Source organism: Typopeltis vanoorti, chromosome 9, assembly GCF_054136105.1.
Source record: "Typopeltis vanoorti isolate ZY-2024b chromosome 9, IOZ_Tvanoo_1.0, whole genome shotgun sequence".
NCBI lineage: Eukaryota > Metazoa > Arthropoda > Arachnida > Uropygi > Thelyphonidae > Typopeltis > Typopeltis vanoorti.
The window spans coordinates 110,814,387-110,834,970 of NC_143557.1; the positions used below are offsets into that span (position 1 = coordinate 110,814,387).

At 34.7% G+C, this 20,584-nt stretch overlaps 1 protein-coding gene across 3 annotated transcripts in view; it reads left to right on the forward strand.

The window, feature by feature from the left end:
* Positions 1–20,584, forward strand: part of LOC150103422 (E3 ubiquitin-protein ligase MARCHF6) — a 271,806-nt gene that overhangs the window by 203,474 nt on the left and 47,748 nt on the right. For 2 of the 3 annotated variants that reach the window (XM_090397402.1, XM_090397400.1), the window contains exons 18-19: positions 4,021–4,202; positions 13,108–13,242. In XM_090397402.1, coding sequence (XP_090253528.1) covers positions 4,021–4,202; positions 13,108–13,242 — 317 coding nt within the window. The remainder of the gene's footprint in view (positions 1–4,020; positions 4,203–13,107; positions 13,243–20,584) is intronic. The other variant, XM_090397403.1, reaches the window with a different exon arrangement.

Here is a 20,584-nt window from a genome sequence, read left to right on the forward strand (position 1 = left end):
ACAGGGAGAAGAGTCCAAAATTCTGATTGATCACTATCATATGCTTGTGGAAAGTGCCTCGTAAGATTGCTGCAGTCATCTCAGTGAAAGGAGATCCTATATCTTATTAAGGTGGGTGCCATGGCTATTTCTCCCTCACATTATAGTGTCAGTTGATTTCTTTTCAAGCAGTGTAGGAAGTTGAAGCTCAGAGGTTAATTGCAATGCTGAAATGAACATTGATGTGTAAGAATAAGAAAGTCATTTTGACTTATTACAAGCTTTGATACAATCTCATCTGGACTATTGTGTGTAGATCAAGTCTTCTTGTTTCCGAGATGATGCACACACAGTAGAGAGAATGCAACACAGAGAGAGAGAGAGAGAGAGAGAGAGAGAGAGTGTGTGTGTGTGTGTGTGTGTGTGTGTGTGTGTGTGTGTGTGTGTGTGTGTGTGTGTGTGTGTACTAAAGACTATATCATGACTGGAATGTAGATTATGATGATAGATTGAGAATGTGCAGACTGCAGACGTGAGCAAACAGGAGAGAGAGGTAATATGATGGAGACCTGCAAATTTCTGAAAAGATCATCTATAGATGGAATTTTTAATTTTATGGGTGGGGAGAGGATGAGAAGGTATCCATGGAAGTTGAGAATGAATGCAATCAAGAAAGGAGCGAGAGCTAACTTTTTCTCTCATAGAGTGGTGTGTGTGTGTGTGTGTGTGTGTGTGTGTGTGTGTGTGTGTGTGTGTGTGTGTGTGTGTGTGTGTGTGTGTGTGTGTATAACTGAAATGACTTGCCTTTTCATATGTTGATTGCATAGTGTGGCTAAATTCCAGAAAAGGTATGACATGGTTAGACCTAAATTGCAAATTATTACTATTACAGGAGCCCTAAAGGGCTCTTGTAATAGTAATAATTTGCAGTTTATAAATTGTGCATTTGTTCAGTTTTTAAAATTTGTTTTATTGTACATGATATGTTATTTTCTTATTTAGCTGTTTATTTTTTTTATTACCCTGTATACTGTTGTAACCTTTGTAATGGTTTAGTGTGACCTTTGCTGTCTTTGCACTAATAAACCACAAACTAACCAACCATCTAAATTAACTTAAATATGGACTATGTATTGCTCAGCGTAATATGCCATTCAGATCTACAAACCTTAAATCTACAGCTTAGATCTACGGCTCCTTGTTATATTCTCATGATATTCTCAATTGTTTGTCTTAAAGTTAAAATTTGATTCTGACAATGGCCTGAATCCAGCTGTTCTTGAAGTTTCTCTTCCACCATTTTCTCTACTTTTTTTTGTAGTACTCTTGCATAAATCTTTACCAGGTAAAGATTTAGAGGAATACCATTGTAATTCTCAGTGTATGATGGAGAATGAATAGGCACTATGAGAGCTCTACTCTAGTCATTGGGAATTTGACCTATATACAATACTTTCTGAACTATACAGCATAGTTCACTGTAAAACTTTTAATCTCTATGTTTGAACATTTCTGGTCAACTATCTACACTGGCTCCCTTTTGTACATTTCAGGTTTTTGTCCCTTTTTATTTCTCCACTATTAATATTTACTCCTGACTACATTCATTCCTTTTGAATAATTTGTACCACTGTTTTGTCACTTGTTTTGTTTAACAAACTTTCAAAGTGATTACTCCAGACACCTAGAATATCTGGGAGCAAAAATAAATTGTGACAAATGCAATAGAGAAACAAAAAAGAAAAGTAAAAGATGTTAATAGTGCTTGTAGGCATAAATGTTTTAAATAGTAATAAATGCAGTATGAGATGGGATATGATAGGATTGCTTGAAGAACTGAGGAGGAGAAGTGAAAGAGTGAAAATGTTTAGTTATTACTGAGATATGATAGTAACGCATTAGGAAAGAAGGCTGTGATAGCTAATGATTCAATGTGTAGGCTGTGTTGAAGAAATGGGTGTGAGTTTGACTTGTAAAATTAAGGGAAACTAGATCATCTTAGGAGGAACACTGAGAATTTGTGTTACGTTCAGCTAAGGCATTCAAACATGATAATGATGTAAATGTAAGTGAGCATAGTTATAAATCTGGTGAAGGGTTGAACCTACCTACTTTTGGTGTACAGGTCCACCCCTTCACTTTTTCAGTGTATCCTGAAACAGAAAAGAGAAAGTTCCCCCTCTGTGACCTCTCTAGCAACAGAACTCAATCATATACACCACACTTTTTATCTAATGGCTACAGTTCCCACGTTATCGAAAAAACAACCAGTCTTTCCCCAATCCACGACCTCCTCTTTAGAAAGATTTCTGTAGTGGTATCACCATCCCCCTATGTCTGAGGCACATGAGAAAAAAAAAACAGCCAGAAATGCAATCTTTGCACCATTTTCAAGCCCCACTTAAAACTAGCTACCCTTATCCAGTCCACTAAAAACAAACCACCACCTCTTCTCAATTCCAGGTGTATATAGAGTTCATTGTTTCTGCAAGTTGACATACCATGGACAGACAGGAAGATCAGCTGCCATCTGCATGGAAGAACATAAAAAATAGACCTACATTTATGACTATGGTCAGTCTGGCAGTGCAGACCGTGCTTTGGATATGGCTCATAGAATCAATTGGAAAAAGACCATCATACTTCATCACAGTTAATTTACAAGAGAAAAACTTTTTATAATCTACTGCTGCTCTTAAAAATCAGCTTAATTTGAATAAATATGGTTGCATAAAACTTCCCAAAATATGGGAAACACTAAAATTTCGAGATCTCAGTTTACATCCTAGGTCACTCCCTGTACTCCCTGATGACATCTTTATAACTGAGACAACGTATTGAAAGAATTAAATACTATTATGAAATGGAGTGAAATGACACTAAGAAAAGATTAAAAGTAATCTTTTCCTAATTTTGTTCTACTGCATTAAATGAGAAGGTAGGACTGTATATATATTATATATATAGTAAACCTTGCTACCCCCTGCTCTAACTTGTTTTCAAATCCCTGTCATTCCCTAAGATATCTGAATTGAGCTCTTAAGTTGACAGTTGGAAAACTCTGCTTGATTTTCATTTCATATGTATTTTCATTAAGTCCTTTGGTTGGAAAGACCTAGGTTGAATCCTGGATTGGAGTTTTTTCAGCTGAAAGTGAGTTAGCCATTTTTGTACAGAAGTAATGGTGTTTCTCTTGGAAGCTTTTTTTTTTTTATTCCACAAAACAGGAGAAGACAACACAATTTGCACACAAGAATATATGTTTGGCTTAGTCTTATGCTGTAGCAATTTTACAAAAGGCAATCTGGAGAGATCATGGAACTATAGGGCCTATATGTGCTACAGATTATTATGTGGCATCATACCTATAAAAAAGTGTTTTTATTGGTAGGATTCCAAAAATGGAATGAAATACTAGTGAAGCTAATTTTACCAAGTCAGCACTGAGGAAGAACAGTTACTGAAAAATCATTTCTGGTTTGCACAGTGTTTAAAAGTGAAAGGTTATTACCTGTTGGTGTTAGATGTGTTTGCTTGAAGTGTTCATTTGAACTTTTAGATTTCTTTGTATTTAAAAAAAAAAAAAAGTTGTCAATTTGTTTTTGGAACTGAAACTAATAAATGCTGAATTTCAGTAACAGGTTACTATATGTTTCCATAGCTAATTAGTTGTATTTAAAAAAATTTACAGTGTAGTGGTGCTTATAATTGTATATTCATACAATTGTGTAACACAGATTTCATGGCTAGAAACACTGACTAGTGCAAGTCATGCCATGTGATCAACTTAGTTCCATTCAGTGAAACAGTTTATGGTAGTTACACAATTTTTTTTATTATGTGTTTTTTATGAATATAATATTCGGTATAAAGAAAAATTATGCAAGGACTTTTGAAGGGTTAAGAACCATTTCCAATGTTTGCACTAACTATATTCAGTTATTTGTAGTTTCAATCTTGAAAAAATAAATTTTTATAAATCAGTAATTGTAGTTTAAAATTTTTAGTTTGTTATTGATAACATTTTGCAAATTTTTATAGTATTTTTGGGCCGCAAGCTGATGGCTTTGTGGATGGGTTCCACCAAAGTTCACGAACTATATACAGTTGCATGTGGATTGTACGTTTGTTGGCTAGCTCTTCGAATTGTGACCCTTTTGTGCAGTTGGTTACCAAAAGGCTGGAATGTCATTTCTGCAAAACTCAGGGAATGGTTACTTATTGTAAGTTTATTTTAATTTAATATTGTATTTCATTTAAAGAATGACTATTACTTTACATTTCATGTAAAGTAATAGTTATATTTGTAATATATTAGAATAATGAAAGATGTCAAATATTGTTTAAGGAACCATTCTAGTGCAAAGTAAGGAACTCAGCTATTTAGTTTATTTGCTACTTTTCAATTGGATTGTTACTTTTCTTTCTAAAAAAACATTAATGTAGTAATTTTATTCAGTAACTGCTAGTTTTTAAGATTTCTGTATTTACTTTTCTATTTTACTCTCCAAAGCATTGTAAAATTTATGGACAAGCTCCATTCTGAGGATGATAGATTTACAATTCATATGAAAATGCTTCTTGCTTTACTATCTGATGTTTGTTGTTTTATAGACATAAGTACTTTTGTGATACTCTAAAATTCTTCCAGGACAATGACTTTTTTATTCTTTTTCCACAAACAATATAAGTGTCTCCAAGCAAAGTTGGAAGAATGATGGGATAAGTACACCCTTCGATAGACTGGTTGGGTGAGTGGTTAGCCTACCCACTCTCCAACCAACAAGTTGCGGGTTCGAATCCCATTGGGGGTATGAATGCTTCAGATTGTCTTACCTTGTGTACTGTTGTAACCTCTGATATGGTGCAGCATGACCATTTCTGTCTTTGCCCCATTAAAAAAACCATAAATCATTATCACCCTTCAATTAGAAAAGACCCAAATTTGATGCTCGGGTTTTAGCTAGTTGGATAAAAAGAGGTTTATAGATGTTAGTTTGGAATTGGTCTTAAATTGGCGCTCAGATTTTTGGTAAATTAATACAATGATCCTTATTTATCTTTGTGAGTATTTCATTGCTGCTGTCAACTCCATAAACAGTCTTTCTGGCTTGGAATGACTTCATTATTTTTTTCATCTAATCCTGTGGTGGAATATTTAATTTGTGGTCTTTCTGTTCTTGCCTGCCATACAGTGGTAGCAAATGCACACCTCTAATGTACTGCCTAATTTATATTCAGCTGAATGTAAATTAGCCAGTTTTACCAGCATGTTTGATCAGTGGAAAGATGTGCATTTAACAGAAATAATACACTATCCTTATAGCCTTAGTTGTTTAGACTGTAATACCCACCCAGTCTAAAGATGATCACCCTTATTTAGGGCTTAAAGTTGTCAGAAATCACATTTGGATTCCAGAGCAATGTTCCAATTTATTTCTTCCGCTATGCTATATATGCAGTGATGTTTTTAGAATAGTGTTGAACATCATGTTGTGGCCTTTTTCTTCTTTTTTTCCCCTCAGGAATATAGCTCTAAAACTTATTTAGTAGGCCAGTCACCATATGGTATACTTGAACTAAATCTGTGTAAAACTTTAGGCTACTTCTTGTTCATCTAATGAATAATGTTGTTGCCACTATTTTATCAGCATTTCCTGGAAACAGAGTAGTGATAAGTAGTAAGCACTGCTGAGGTTGATTTGCAGAGTAGTTGAGCAAAATTCTCCATTTCATCCAACATTATGTGGACATTGTCAGAGAGGAGATTATTAACTGTATTCAAAACATGAATCATAATAATGAATCATAAATCATGTGTATATATTAGCTCATGTCTTGATCACAGCTTTGAAGTATGATATTACACTTAGAATTCAAAGGAATAGTTGTAGAAAGTTGCATAGATAAAAAAAAAATTTAAATAATTATTAACTAAAAAAAAAAAAACTTATGAACAATTAATAGTGATCACGTCCCAAAACTTCGATGTTGCTTTGGACGATTTAGTTACATTTCCCATGTTTCAAGGAAAAGATGATTAAATTTGAACTTGCTGGGATGAAGAAGTATTGTTTCGTTCCAGAGAAGTCTGTGCCTAGTTTCAATAAGCATGAAAAGCAAAGCCAGACATTGGATTCCAAATGCCTTGATGCTCTTCGATTCTAATCAAGGCAGAACAACCAGTCTGTCCAAAATAGCAAAACTTGCATCGGCAGGGTACTTGATAGACACCTGGTAAGCAAAGAGGTCGTAATGTCCTTTGTAAACAGTAGGTAGGAAGACAATTTCTGTGCTTGTTTGAAGGAAGCATATAGATTAAATTTACGAAGAATCCTTGCTGTTTGTTCCAAGGTTCAGGTTCCTTTAAGGTAGGGTATTGAAATTTTTTTCACATCATTATAGTCTTGTAGAAGGATGATAATTATCAAAAATTTTTGAATAGTAGTTTTTTGTATCCATTGCATATCAAATTGCTTTTAATATTATTAAGTTTATCTAACTAAAGGGAAGCAGAAGAGCAGATTGTAATCCCACAGGTTATTTTGAATTTTCAGTTTATCAGAAGCCATCCTTTACTGGCAGATACATTCACTTGTCCTCCCACCATCATTCATCACAGAAAATGGGTTTTATCAAGAGTCTTGCACATAGAGCTCATACAGTCTGCTCTTTTGATCACATTTGTGCAATTTGTATATAGACAAATATTTACGAAATATGTTGTCAATAGTGAGGGAAGGCATATTGAGCTCACCTCAATGCATAAGATTGCAAAATGAAGAACTGCTATAAATGTTGGCTGTTTCATAATAAAATGATAATTAAACTTTTCTGCACTGTGAAGAAAGAAATTCATCATTTCAAGCACAACGCTGGAAAGCAGTAATTGTGCCACACGATGGTGGACTTAAGTGGAAGTTTCTCGGTTGCATTTCCGAGTATGCACCAAGGTGAAAAGAACATTATCGAACATTGCTAAGCATGTGTTTGGAGAGTAGAGAAAGAACGCAGCAAGAGAAAGCTGTGGCATTTGTGTCTTCAATATATGAAGACTGGACAGAGAGGTTAGAAATGGAAGACTAAGAGAGAAATCCTTATGTAAAGAGATAAGTGTGAAGTTAAGTTTATTATAGTCATTAATCCATATAGGGTTTACAAGGTGTGGTCAAAAAAAGACCAAACTTTTGCTACAAAGACTATTGCTCATTTTACATTTTAAGCACTGTCCCCTTCAAAGTAGTCCCCCTCTACTGCTGATACACTGTTCCAAATGTTTCTTCCATTGTTGGAATGCACTTTCTGTGATGGTGCTCAGTGTCTTATCGCATTTTCCTGAATCTCCTCTATGGTTTGGAAATGCCATCCTTTCAAAGTGGTTTTAAGTTTGGGAAACAGGAATAAGTCTGCTTGGGGCTAAGTCTGGAGAATAGGTTGGATGGGGCACAATGGATGTCTGATGTTTTGCCATACAACTGCAGATGAGGAGCGACCCGTGAGCCGGTGCATTGTCGTGGTGCAACATCCAAGTCTGGTTTTTCCCCACAATTCAGGCCTCTTCCTGTGCAAAGCATTCCTCAAATGCACTAAAACTTCCTGGTATAACTCTTTGTTTACCATCTGACCACGTTGTACAAATTCATAATGGACAATCAAAAAACACAACCAACATCACCTTGATCTTTGACTGACTCATCCATGCATTTTTTGGTCGAGGAGACCCTTTCCTTATCCACTGCAACAATTGCATCTTGGTTTCAACATCATAGCCGTAAACCCACATCTCAATTTTTACCAAGTTTGCAGCAAAATTTCTCACACATGCACACACACACACACGTTCTTCAAGCTCTTTCATTGTCACTCTTTGTCTCTAATCTGATGAATAGCTTGTGCATGTGCTCACTTCAGTGGTGTAACTCGATGACTTTTTGGCAGTTTGTTGTCAAAACCTGCTGCTAGGTGTGCTCAGTAGTAGTAGTAGCAGCAGTACACTCTCGGTGCCAGTTGACACTATTTAAAAAGTTTTTTTTTAACACCTTGTATTTCAGTTAAGGCTGAAAAAGTCATTTTATTGCTTGCCAGTTCATGTAGAAATGGTCCCAGTAAAGTTTGTTTATTTATGATTCCCAGTCTTGATAAGTGATCTCTAACAATCAATGTGGTTTTAGTTATTTCTTCAGAAGCTTTCATATAGAAAGCAAAGTTGTTCTGAAGTATTAAAACTCTTGATAAGTTATTAATTATATGAAGAGCCAAAGGCTTCAATTCGGCGACATGAACTTATTTAAGTTAAGGGATATTACATCCCATATTGTTTCATAGCTGAATAAGAAACTCAAAGAGTTTCATGCCGAATATAGAAACTATATATAAAGTTCGGCGAGTCCAAGCATAAGCAAATAACTAGATAGTGCAACACCTGACCCATTTGGTAGTGCTACACTGAGGCAACTCATAAGAGTGGAGCAAGCTCTGATCACTATTCTTGGTATTTACCCATGATGTGAAACCCAGCTCCTAGGAGCTGTATTACTGTTCTTCATTATGAGAAGGTCACTCACTACCCAGACCGGTTTCAACCTTTATTGAGGTCTCATCAGTGAGTAGGTAGACCTAGAAATACCAAGTTTGTAGCAAACAGAACTTACATATACCCTACTATGAGAATTGCCAAGAAGGTGTCCTAATAAATTATTAATTATATGAAGAGCCAAAGGCTTCAATTCTGCAACATGAACTTATTTAAGTTAATGTAAGTTCTGTTTGCTACAAACTTCGTATTACTAGGTCTACCTATTCACTGATGAGATCTCAATAAAGGTTGAAACCGGTCTGGGTAGTGACCTTCTCTCATAATATAGAACAGTAATACAGCTCCTAGGAGCTGGGTTTCACATTATGGGTAAATACCAAGAATAGTGATCGGAGCTTGCTCCACCCCCTTACTATGAGTTGCCTCAGTGTAGCACTACCAAATGGGTCAGGTGTTGCACTATCCAGGTATTTGCTTACGCTTGGACTCGCCGAACTTTATATATAGTTTCTATATTCGGCTATGAAACAACATGGGGATGTAATATCCCTTAACTTAAACTCTTGATATAAGTTTTAAGAAGAATATTGTGATTTTCACATAGAAAGTTCATTCATTTTAAAATATGGTTTTTAGTAGTTTCAAGAAGCTTGCTGTTACTTTCATTTAGAAAATGAAGTTATGGAAATGTTTTGGATGAAGACAAGATGTGTTTCCTTCAGCGTTTTATGAATGAAGATACAAGAATTTTGCTTGTCCTATATTACCATCATACAGAGGGCATTTGTGTGTGTGTATTGGTCTTTCTCCTGAATGGACTCAAGAAAGAATAAAAGTTCTGTAGGAGACAAGTGACATAGGTTCCAGGAGTCCATGTAGGATAATATCTGTTAGTTCATGTGACAGAAAGGAAGTTATGCACATTTAAATGTTTTTCTTGTTGTGATTTGAAGAATACATTGGTGCTTGCATAGTCAAGTAGTTGATTTGATGTTGTATATATATTTGTGTTATTTATAGATTAAAGAATTTTATTTTGGTTACAAGAGTGTAAAGACTCGGTCTCTTAATGGGTTTAATAGTTAGGGATTAATTTAAGAGGTTAGGTTACATATGAGATATCTTGGGATATGAACCTATGTGCAAGGTTTACTAAGAGTTTAGTTTCAGTGTTTTGTTTTTTAATTTAAGAGTTTAAACAACTCAGTGTGTGTGGGAAGAAGTAAAAATAAATATGCTCTCTCTCTCTCTCTCTCTCACACACACACACACAACCAGATTGAATGAAATGAAAGATATGTTTAAAAGGGGTGGGGGAAGTATGTCAAAGCAAACCTACCTTCACTGGTGCGTTTTAAACACTGAAAATAGTTAGTGAATTTAGACATTACCTACTTTGTTTATGTAGCATTCACACTTATTATTCATGCATTTTCTTAATTCAATTTTACATAGTTCTCTTTATCCTTTTTTTTTTAGGTTTATTTCATGTTGTCTGTCCATTTACAAGAATCCTTACAAAAAATATGCTAAGCTATCTCAATTTATATTTTAGTCATGGATCACTTGCATCCGTTAGAATTACATGCAGTGGAATTAAGGCTTTGAGGCCAGCATATTATATCTGTCATTTTCTGTGTTCTTTTGGCTAATTTTCCTGTGGGTGAAAAACCTAAGGTTTTACCTTCTACCTCTTACTGAAAATCCCTTATAAAGATTCAAAAATCAGAATATTTTGAAATTCTACAAAGTATAATTTCAGAACATTTAGTAACTTGCATCCAAACAACAGAGTGCACTTAAATGAAATTTGATATTTATTGCATGCAAAAATGTATACTCTTATTAGCTAATGATTTAGAATGATAGTAATAATTGCAACTCTGGCTGGGTGGATAGCTTTTATAATTTTGACTAACATTTGTTTAGTTTTTTTATTAGCATGTTTATTTTGTCCTCCAAGTTTTAGTGGCTGAGTTATGCAAAATATGTCTACAGTATGTTAGCCAAATGATGCTCTAGATTCAGTTTTTATGATGATGATGGGGGGGGGGAGACTGGAAAGTTCTGATAAACGCTTAGGAAAAAAAATTATATTAAAGCAACTGATATATGCACAAGAAAGAACATATTCCTTTAATCCCCATGTGTAAACTATAGCCTAACCATTTGGATTAAAAAGAAAACAGAAAAACTTAAATCAGTCACATCCTGGCCCATGGATACAGTTAAAAAACTACTCCTGCTACGTTCTCCATTAATTTATGGTTTACTCAAGATTTACTGCTTTGGCCGACTGATCATCTAGCCAAGAAACTAGCATCAACACTCAAGGAGTTGGTAGATCATTCCCACTCCTATATTAAAAAAAAAAAAAAAAAAAAAAAAAAAAACCACTATAAACAAAATTAAAGACATCACACTAGAAAAAGGTGATTTATTAATCAGTTTGACATCTCTGCTCTTTTCACAAATGTCCCAATCAATGACTCAATTCTTGCAGGACAAATCTCCGCCCGATATCACAGTGCTCTTTTCCCATGTACTACGTTCTGGCTATTTTGTGTGGCAGAATACTTTTTACCTGCAAAAGTAAGGCGCAGCCATATTCTTACTGTTACCCCCCCCCACACACACACACACTGCTGCCCCAATTGCTAACTTTTATATGGAAGCTTTTGAGCAACGTGCTTTAGATTCCTATACTTTAAAATCCAAAGTCCAGCTTAGTTACATTGACGATGTTTTCGTTATCTAGTCCCATGACTGTCAGATGTTCGACACTTTCCTCACCCATCTAAATGACACAAATGCATACAATTCACAGTTGAAACATGAATTAAAAGGAAGATATTGCTGAAGTTATCATTAATACTTTCCTGAAAAATGGCTACAGGAAAACTACTATGAACACCTGTATAAGGCACCTGTTATTTACATCATGCCAAAACATGCTATGAGCATAAATTTAAGGAGGCCTGTGAAATTCTTATCAACCATCCTAACTTAACAACAATAATTAGAAGAAAAATTGGTGGAAACTTAATCAAAGGTGGCATTTCTAAATTTTTTGAAGAGGTATAAGGAGACTCAGTCACTACAAAACCAGACTGGTAAAAGCAGGAAAAGGTGCACAACAGATAGAAGAATTGAGAGACTGTGCCTACGTGACAGAAGAAAATCACCTCGGTGTATACAAGGTGAAATGGTGCAATACAATGTGAAGTTGAGTGCAAGGACTGTTTGGCACAGACTGCAGGAATTTGGTCTAAATGCTAGAATTCCATGACAAAAGCCATTTTTATCTCTCAAACAAAGGTTGAAAAGATTAAACTGGGCTAAAACCCATGTTAACTGGACAGTTGAACAATGGGACAGTCTTATTTGGAGTGATGAGACCAAAATCTCCCTGTTTGGTAGTGATGGCATAAAATACGTAAGTAGAAGATTTGCATCCTGATTGCATTACACCTACCGTGAAACACCCACTTAGTGTTATGATCTGGGGTTGTATGACATCAAAAGGTGTGGGCAAAATTTGCATGATTAATGGGAATATGAATGCCCAAAAATACATAAATGAAATACTTGAGCCCAAACTGAAGCCTTCCGCACATGATCTTTTCCAAGATAATGAAGCATTTATATTTCAACTGGATTCAGCTCCATATCATGTTGCTGCTGTGTGCAAAAAGTGGTTTCAAGATAATCATATTCCACTGCTGGAATGGCATGGGAATAGCCCAGACCTTAACCCAATCGAAAATCTATGGAGCCGACTAAAGAAACTTGTTAGTCAGAAGCAACCCACCAATAAAACCCAATTAATAGAACCAATAATTCAATCTTGGTTTCACATTATAACAGCTGCAGAACTAAAAAAAACCTGATTCACTCGATGGTAAGGCGTAATTAACGCTAAAGGTTACCCAACTAAGTATTAACTCACATTGTGAGAATTTTGTATATCTCATTTTTTCTATGTGCTTCACTTTTCTTCTTTATAACTGCTGTTCTAATAATAAAAATTCTTCATAAAAGTTATTGCATTACATTCTTGATTAAATTATCTTTCCATTGATATATAATTTTATGGTATTACACCAAAAAAAAAAGTGGTGTTATAAGCCATCAAACCTCAAAAATACACTTTTTCCAAAAGGTTTCCACAATTTTGGCCACTAGTGTAACCTTTTGGTGCGAGAGTTAATTTTAATTAAGTCTGTAAGTAAGAGATCTTAACTCTAATATAACAACATTAATGTTAAATTATGGATAGGCTACCACTTTTGCTGTATTAAAACTATCATATGAATTTGTTCTCTGATGTTATAAATAGAATATAGCTTCGGTGTAGTTCCCCCCCCCCCCCCCCCACTATACTGCATTTTGAAATGGCACATAGTGTAAAGTTCTGAAACATTAATATTACACTACAGTTAAGTTTATGGATATGAAGTAGTATACTATGTGTATAGTATTGTTGTATTTATGAAATAAACATTGATATTAATCTGACTGATTAGTATTGTTTTGTTCTACCTGACAAGTAACTTTTTTTTTTTTTTTTTTCCCTTTCTTTCCCAATATAGACAGTTAAATCAATATTAGCTATGAGTCTGCTGTTAGGAATCATCCCACTACTTATGGGAATATTATTTGATTTGGTTGTCATCATTCCTTTGCGTGTGCCATTGATCCAGACACCGCTGATTTCTCTTTGGCAGGTAATGTTCACTCGTCTACTAATTCACCATGTATGTGTGTGTAAACTGAAATTAATAATTGTTTTTATATTACAACATCAAAATGTTTAGAAAGAGAATTTTAAAGCCACTAACTGACTAAATGTTTTTATATGAATCATAATTTTAATAACTTGCTTGTTTACTTAATCTCACAAGAGCAATTGGTTTAGGATCTTGACAGTCATCTACTATTCTCTGTTTTGTAGTTTTTCCATAATCACATTCCATTCTCTTAGGGATCCATTTCTGTTGATCTAAACCAGGTATTATTGATCATCCTCTTTCCCTTGATTTTGCTTGTTTTCGTCATCACCATCAAATTCCTGACATGCACACCCTCAAGTGGGTGTGCAGGATATTATGATAGTACTACGTGAAAAACTTACATCATTACTAACTTCCTATCAACAATTTTCCTCCAAATCAATCTGTTGTCTGTCAAGACTTTTGTGTTTTAAGACACTTTTTACTGTATCAATCCACTGTACTTGGTCTTCCTCTGGGTCTTTTTCCTGCCAACTTGTTTTCATTTATTCATTAATCAGCTTTCTTTCCTTGTAACCTTTAATGGATAATACAGTAGACACACACATTATAGCAATCATCACTATAATGAGATGATGTGCTGTAAGGAACTATGAAAAATCCCATAGCACCAGTGCTAATTTAAGCTATCACTATTACAAACACTAAAAGCTGAAACCTTTGCTATACTGAAAAATTTCCTAGCAAATGACATCACAGTTGGGAGACAAAGAAAATTGCAGCAATAATAAAAGAAAATCATGGGAAACAAAAGAAATGGGGACAAATTGTACACTGAGGACAGAGCACAAATTATGCAGGAACCATACATAAAGCACACACAATTGACAATATGAAAAAAGTATAAATGCAAACAGTAACGGGATGCATAAAAAATAAAAAAAATAAAAAAACTAGAAGAGCATGAAATTATAAAAGTAAAGAAGTAACATTTAAATTTCAAAAAGGTTTTTATTATCTCACACAGAAGAGATACAGGAACCTGTAGTATATGAGTACTGTGTGTGATTAGCTTAAATTAATGTCACCAAGCTATCTTCCAAACACTATTTAGTTTATCATTAAATCTTCATGAATAATTAAGTACAGAAGGTGCAGTTTGTACCATTAAAAAAACATACAAAATAAATGCTTTGTTGCCATTTTGTGCTTTATCTATGGTTTTGGCCTATCCTTTTGTTTTGTTCACAATGCATGTTTTCTCCTAGACAAGCTTATACGTTGGTTATGCATTACTAAATCACTTAAGGAATTGACAACTTAGATAAGAATATAAATTAAACTACACTTTAATAAATATTTCCGATATTTCAGCAACTTCACATTGCCATCTTCAAAAGGAACTTACAAAAAAGACACGTTCACGTAGGCGCTACAACACAGTAACTGAGAATGAGGTGATGAAGCTATTGTTCTCCTAAAAGTCCTGATGGTGCCCCCTAGCGGGCTATGTAGGTGTTCTTGGCTGTTGGGCTGAAGGTCTGCTGATGTAAGCCTCCCAAATTTGGGGCAGTCTCATACAACCAAATTTGTTGAGGTTTGGAGAGTTTCTTAGGGCTGAGGCTGATTCCATGAATAGTTTTTCGAATTTGTATTTGCTACGGTGTATTACTGTAGCTTTCTTCCACCATATTCTGTGGCGTGTATCCAGAGCATGGTCTGCAAGACCAGAGTGGCTGTACTTGTGAAACCAGATGTAGTCCTTGTGTTCCGAAATTCTGATATTCGCTGTCCTGCCTGTTTGGCCAAAGTAAGACAGTTTACAGCTGCAAGGGACCTGTTATACACCAAGTAGATCTAGGGGAAGTGGTTGGTCTTTAGTGGAGCAGATAAGGAATGCCAATTTTCTGTATGGTCTGTAACAGGAGGTCAAGTCATGTTTTTTTTTAAGATTTTGGTAATTTTTTCTGAGTGCCTCGGTGATGGATTTATAGTAATCCTTGTTGTGAGGGGGGGGGGAGGGGTTGTTGGTTTCAATGTTTGGGGAGGAGGTAGCCATTGGCTGAGAAAGTGTTGAGGATGTGATTTAGATTTACAAATGTCACACTGAAGGAAACTTTAGAGCTTAATCCAAGCTAAATTTTCTCTCAATATCTCAGCCCTATTTCAGTTCACAATGAACTCAGGCTGTTTCGTTTGGCAGGGAAAATTCTACAAACAAATAGAGGGGACAGCCATGGGGTCACCACTTTCCCCACCCTTGGCCAATTTCTTTATGGAAACCTTTGAAGAAAAAGCCTTATCCTCTACCTCACAAAAACCAACTATATGGCTTCGCTATGTTGATGATGTGTTCGCTATTTGGCCACATGGCTCTGATACATTCCTCTCCTTCTTAACACACTTAAACAACCAACACCCCAGAATCAAGTTCACTCTGGAAAAAGAGGAAAACAACAGTCTCCCTTTCCTAAACACACTAGTCACCCACCAGCCTGATGGAATCTTGGTTTTCTCAGTTTATAGAAAACCCACCCATACAGGCAGGTACATTTACCAATAATTCCCCCCCCCCCCTCACAACAATATGGAGTGGTGAAAACACTATACAACAGGGCTAAACTAATCTGTTCTAATGACAAGGCCCTAAACACTGAACTAAATCACATCCTCAACACTTTCTCAGCCAATGGCTACCCCCCCCTCCCCCCCAAAAAAATTCAAAAAATATTGAAACCAACAAACCCCCTTCACAACAAGGATTACTATAAATCCATCACCATTCCCTACATCCGAGACACTCGGAAAAAATTACCAAAATCTTTAAAAAAAAAAAAACATGACGACCTCCTGTTACAGACCATACAGAAAATTGGCATCCATTATCTGCTCCACTAAAGACCAACCACTTCCCCTAGATCTACTTGGTGTATAACAGGTCCCTTGCAGCTGTAAACTGTCTTACTTTGGCCAAACAGGCAGGACAGCGAATATCAGAATTTCGGAACACAAGGACTACATCCGGTTTCATAAGTACAGCCACTCTGGTCTTGCAGACCATGCTCTGGATACACGCCACAGAATATGGTGGAAGAAAACTACAGTAATACACCGTAGCAAATACAAATTCGAAAAACTATTCATGGAATCAGCCTCAGCCCTAAGAAACTCTCCAAACCTCAACAAATTTGGTTGTATGAGACTGCCCCAAATTTGGGAGGCTTACATCAGCAGACCTTCAGCCCAACGGCCAAGAACACCTACATAGCCTGCTACGGGGCACCATCAGGACTTTTAGGAGAACAATAGCTTCATCACTTCATTCTCAGTTACTGTGTTGTAGTGCCTACGTGCACGTGTCTTTTTTGTAAGTTCCTTTTGAAGATGGCAATGTGAAGTTGCCGAAATATCAGAAATATTTATTAAAGTGTAGTTTAATTTATATTCTTATCTAAGTTGTCAATTCCTTAACTGATTTAGTAATGCATGTTTTCCTGCCATTGCCTTTGTTTTTTCTCTGTGCTTTCTTTGGATTCTAGTGCTGTTTTTCAATTGTGATTTATTTTGTTCTATTTCTAACTCTCTAATTCTATTCCTTTTCACAAATTTTCACAATTTTATGAATTATTTCCTGTGATTTTCTCTGGCAATTTCTTTTGTATGATTTCCCAATATTTTTCCTTTAGTATGTGTTTCACAATTTTTTTTAATTTTTTTTGTTATTTCATTTGATTTTTTTGATTTATTGCAATTTGATCCTAAATTCATTGGTGCAAACCTTGCATTTAAGTGAACTTCTCTAGTCCCTAGGGGGTTTGCTATAGTGATCATCTATTGTATCTGAAATTTCTTGCATTGATGCATTTTTGGGATTGAAGCAGAGTTCATGTTTAAGTAGTGCAGTATCAAAATATCAACTCATGCAAAAGCATATTTTATAATCAAGTATGCAAAAAATTGTTGCTATCTTGTGGTATAAAATTAGAATGGATATTTATAACCCTTTTTAAGAGTATTTATTTATGTTCTAAATTAATGGTACAATAAATGTAGGATAGCTTGATTTTTGCTGTTTCAGATTGGGCATGCCCTTAAATAACTCAAGTAGATAATTATTCCCAGTATAAAGGATTTCCTGGATGTTTTAACATCCAAGGAAAGCATGTTCCACATTTGATATTAAAGTGCCTTTTCAAATTGTTTAATGCATTAAAACTTACGTAGTTCTTTCTCCTATATAACTGAAAATTAACACAAAAAATATTACATTAACTTAATTCTGAAAGTACAGTGTACATGTACATTTTCTAAATATTGTACAGTTAAAGAGTCAAACAATCAGGAAAAATAAACATTCAGACAGAAGTATTTATACTGTGTATAGCTAGCACAGGTAAAATTGAATTTATTAAACAGTGAAGAAAGTGAAAGCAAGCCCTTAATTAACACATAAGAACTACCTGACTTTCACCTTGCATTCAAGTTATAAAAACAATACCACCAATGGTCCTGCTCTTACTTTTTTAGATTTCTTGATCAAACATAAAGATTCTATACAGACAATAGTAACAATATCAAAAATGTTATTGTTATTGTCTGTATGTATTAAGTGTTGCTTGTTGTTGACTCATTGTAGGAAATTATATACTTGTGTATTGAATAATGACATATAACGGTTTCTTCTTTGATGGAGTGATAATTGTCTAAAAGCCATTAGATTAAGAATGCATATTAACAGTATAGAAGTTTAAAAGTAAAAAAATTAGATACAAATATTTCACTTTGTTTTCAAAAACCATCATAATTCAAATTAAACTTATTTTTTTTGTGGACACATATTTTAATACTTTCTTCTGTTTTGTTTGTATCATTAAAAAAAAAAAAAATTAACATTCCAAATGATATCTTCAATAAATCTCCATAAATTATCACCACCAGCTGTTTAAAAAAAAAAAAAAATTAATAGGTTTTATCCTTTTTAGTCTCATATCAAAAAACCCACAGACATTCTCCAGTAATGTTTGTGGGTTTTTTGGTATTAATATTATAAAACTTTCTAGCAGCATCACCAGTGTTAAAGATCGGTACTATCAACATAAGAAGCCTGAATGGCAAAGAAATGGAACTAGCTGAGGAATTAGATAAGTACCAGATTGACATAATAGGGGTGACTGAAACAAAAAAGACAAAAACTGGTGAGATGTTTCTGAGCAATAAATAAAAAATGGTTATATTCACAAAATACGAGGCTAATCTTCTTGAATGACAGGGGGTCTCAAGTAGAGTGATGTGGGCAAATATGAGAATGGGGAACTGGACAATGAGACTTATTTGTGCCTATGGTCCCACAGAAGATTCTACTAAGGTAGAAGTGGAGGAATTTTTTGATGCTTTAGAGAAAGCAACTGACACAATGAAAAAGGAAAATTTGGTTCTTGTTGGGGTTCTAAATAGCAGAGTAGGATATGATTGTCAGGCATACAAAAATATTTTGGGAAAATTTGGAGAAAAGAGCAAAGCTGATAATAATGGCAAAGACTTGTTGGACTTCTGCTCAGGACATGGACTGGTTATTACTAACACCATGTTCCAACATAAAAATGTGCACAAATTCACATGGAGAGAAGAGGCAAGGAATAAGAAAAGTCTCATTGCCTATGTTATTGTTGATAGTGATGTTTTCTCCTTGGTGCAGGACACCAGAGTGTACAGAGGATTTCAAATTGAAAGTGTTCACTATTTATTCTTGAGCAGGATAAAATTGAATTTCATATTGAAAAGAATAACATGTAAGAAACTTTTAAAGCAAATAAAAGTTGAGCAGCTCTCAGATGTGAACTGTAGACTAAAATACACAAAAATTATTGAAGAAAAAATGAATGAGTTTGAGAATGGGAACTGGAGTCTTGACAAGTAACAGACTGATTTGGAGGAAAATTGTAGATAGGAAGTTAATGATGTAAATTTTTCATGTAGTAGTATCATATCCTGTACACCCATTGAGGGTACATGGCAGGAATTTGATGACGAGCTTGATAACTCACCAAGCAGAAATGAAGAGCTACACGAAGATCATGTGATGTAAAATTAAATGCATCTATATTGATATTAATCATCTACATGGAGTACATAATGAAAGGTATTAATCCTGATAACTGTTAAACAGAGCAATTAAGCAGATATTACTCCTAAATAAATCCAATAGAAATTTTCTGTGAAAATTGGCAATAATAAGCAGGCATTTTCAATGGTGACTGTAAACTAATATGAAAATATTAACTATTTAGGCACAATTTTTAGTGAAAATGGCAAATGTTAAGATAGAATATGCCAAACTGGTATACTGGAATTGGAAGCTAGATGAATAAATAATATGGGATGCAAGAAAAATTATCCAAAATATGAAACAAGTGTGTAAAAAGTTACACAATTATAACTTGTGCCTTAAAAGATCCTGTAAGTGGTTCCCAGATTTGATACCACTAACAGAATCTGGAAGAAAAAACATGCTCCATCATAGTATATTTAAAAGAGACTGTTTTTGGAATCTGCATCTGCATTCAGAATGTAATTAAATGTAAATAAATACAGATGCAAGAAACTTCCCAAAATATGGGAAATATTAATCCTCAGAGATCTCAAGTTAGAACCTAGGTCTTCTATAAACACCTGTAGAGGGTGCTTAACCTAGACAGGACTTTAGAGTCAAATCCACATGTTTCATTTATTATTGTGTTGCTTTAAGTTGTGTTTGTTACAAGTGTTCATTTGTACTCCCTGAAGATGTATCAGTGACAGACGAAATATTAGAATTAAAATAGGTCTTAATCCTTTCTTAGTGCTGTTTACACTCCATTAAACCTCTAATACAATGGCCAAATGAAAACCAAAATACCATTTCTGAGACATGAAAAATAAATGTGAGAAAAAAATAGTTGATGGGAATCCAGTAATAATGCAAACCGTAGTATTGCCATAGCATACAAAATGTATGCCACTCTTGAGGATCCAAAAATGCTGATATTTTTAATAGAATAACCATTAATAAAACTATTTCGCACTTCATTTCCTTGCATTGCTGGACAGTTGGCCCTAATTGAGTGTTAGATAAGTTGACAAATCCTGCTTTAGATGATATTACTATTGATGCCATCTGTTTGTGCCTCTAATCTTTCTCAGAACTATCATATCTGCGGTCTCTAGTCTTTGGTCAAGTGTTTTACTTCTGACCCAACTCTCAGATCCATAAGTTAAAACTGGTTTGAACGCTGTCTTGTATATAGCTAATTTAGTGTTCTGACTAATTTCTCTCTTATTCCATATGAATTTATTCAAT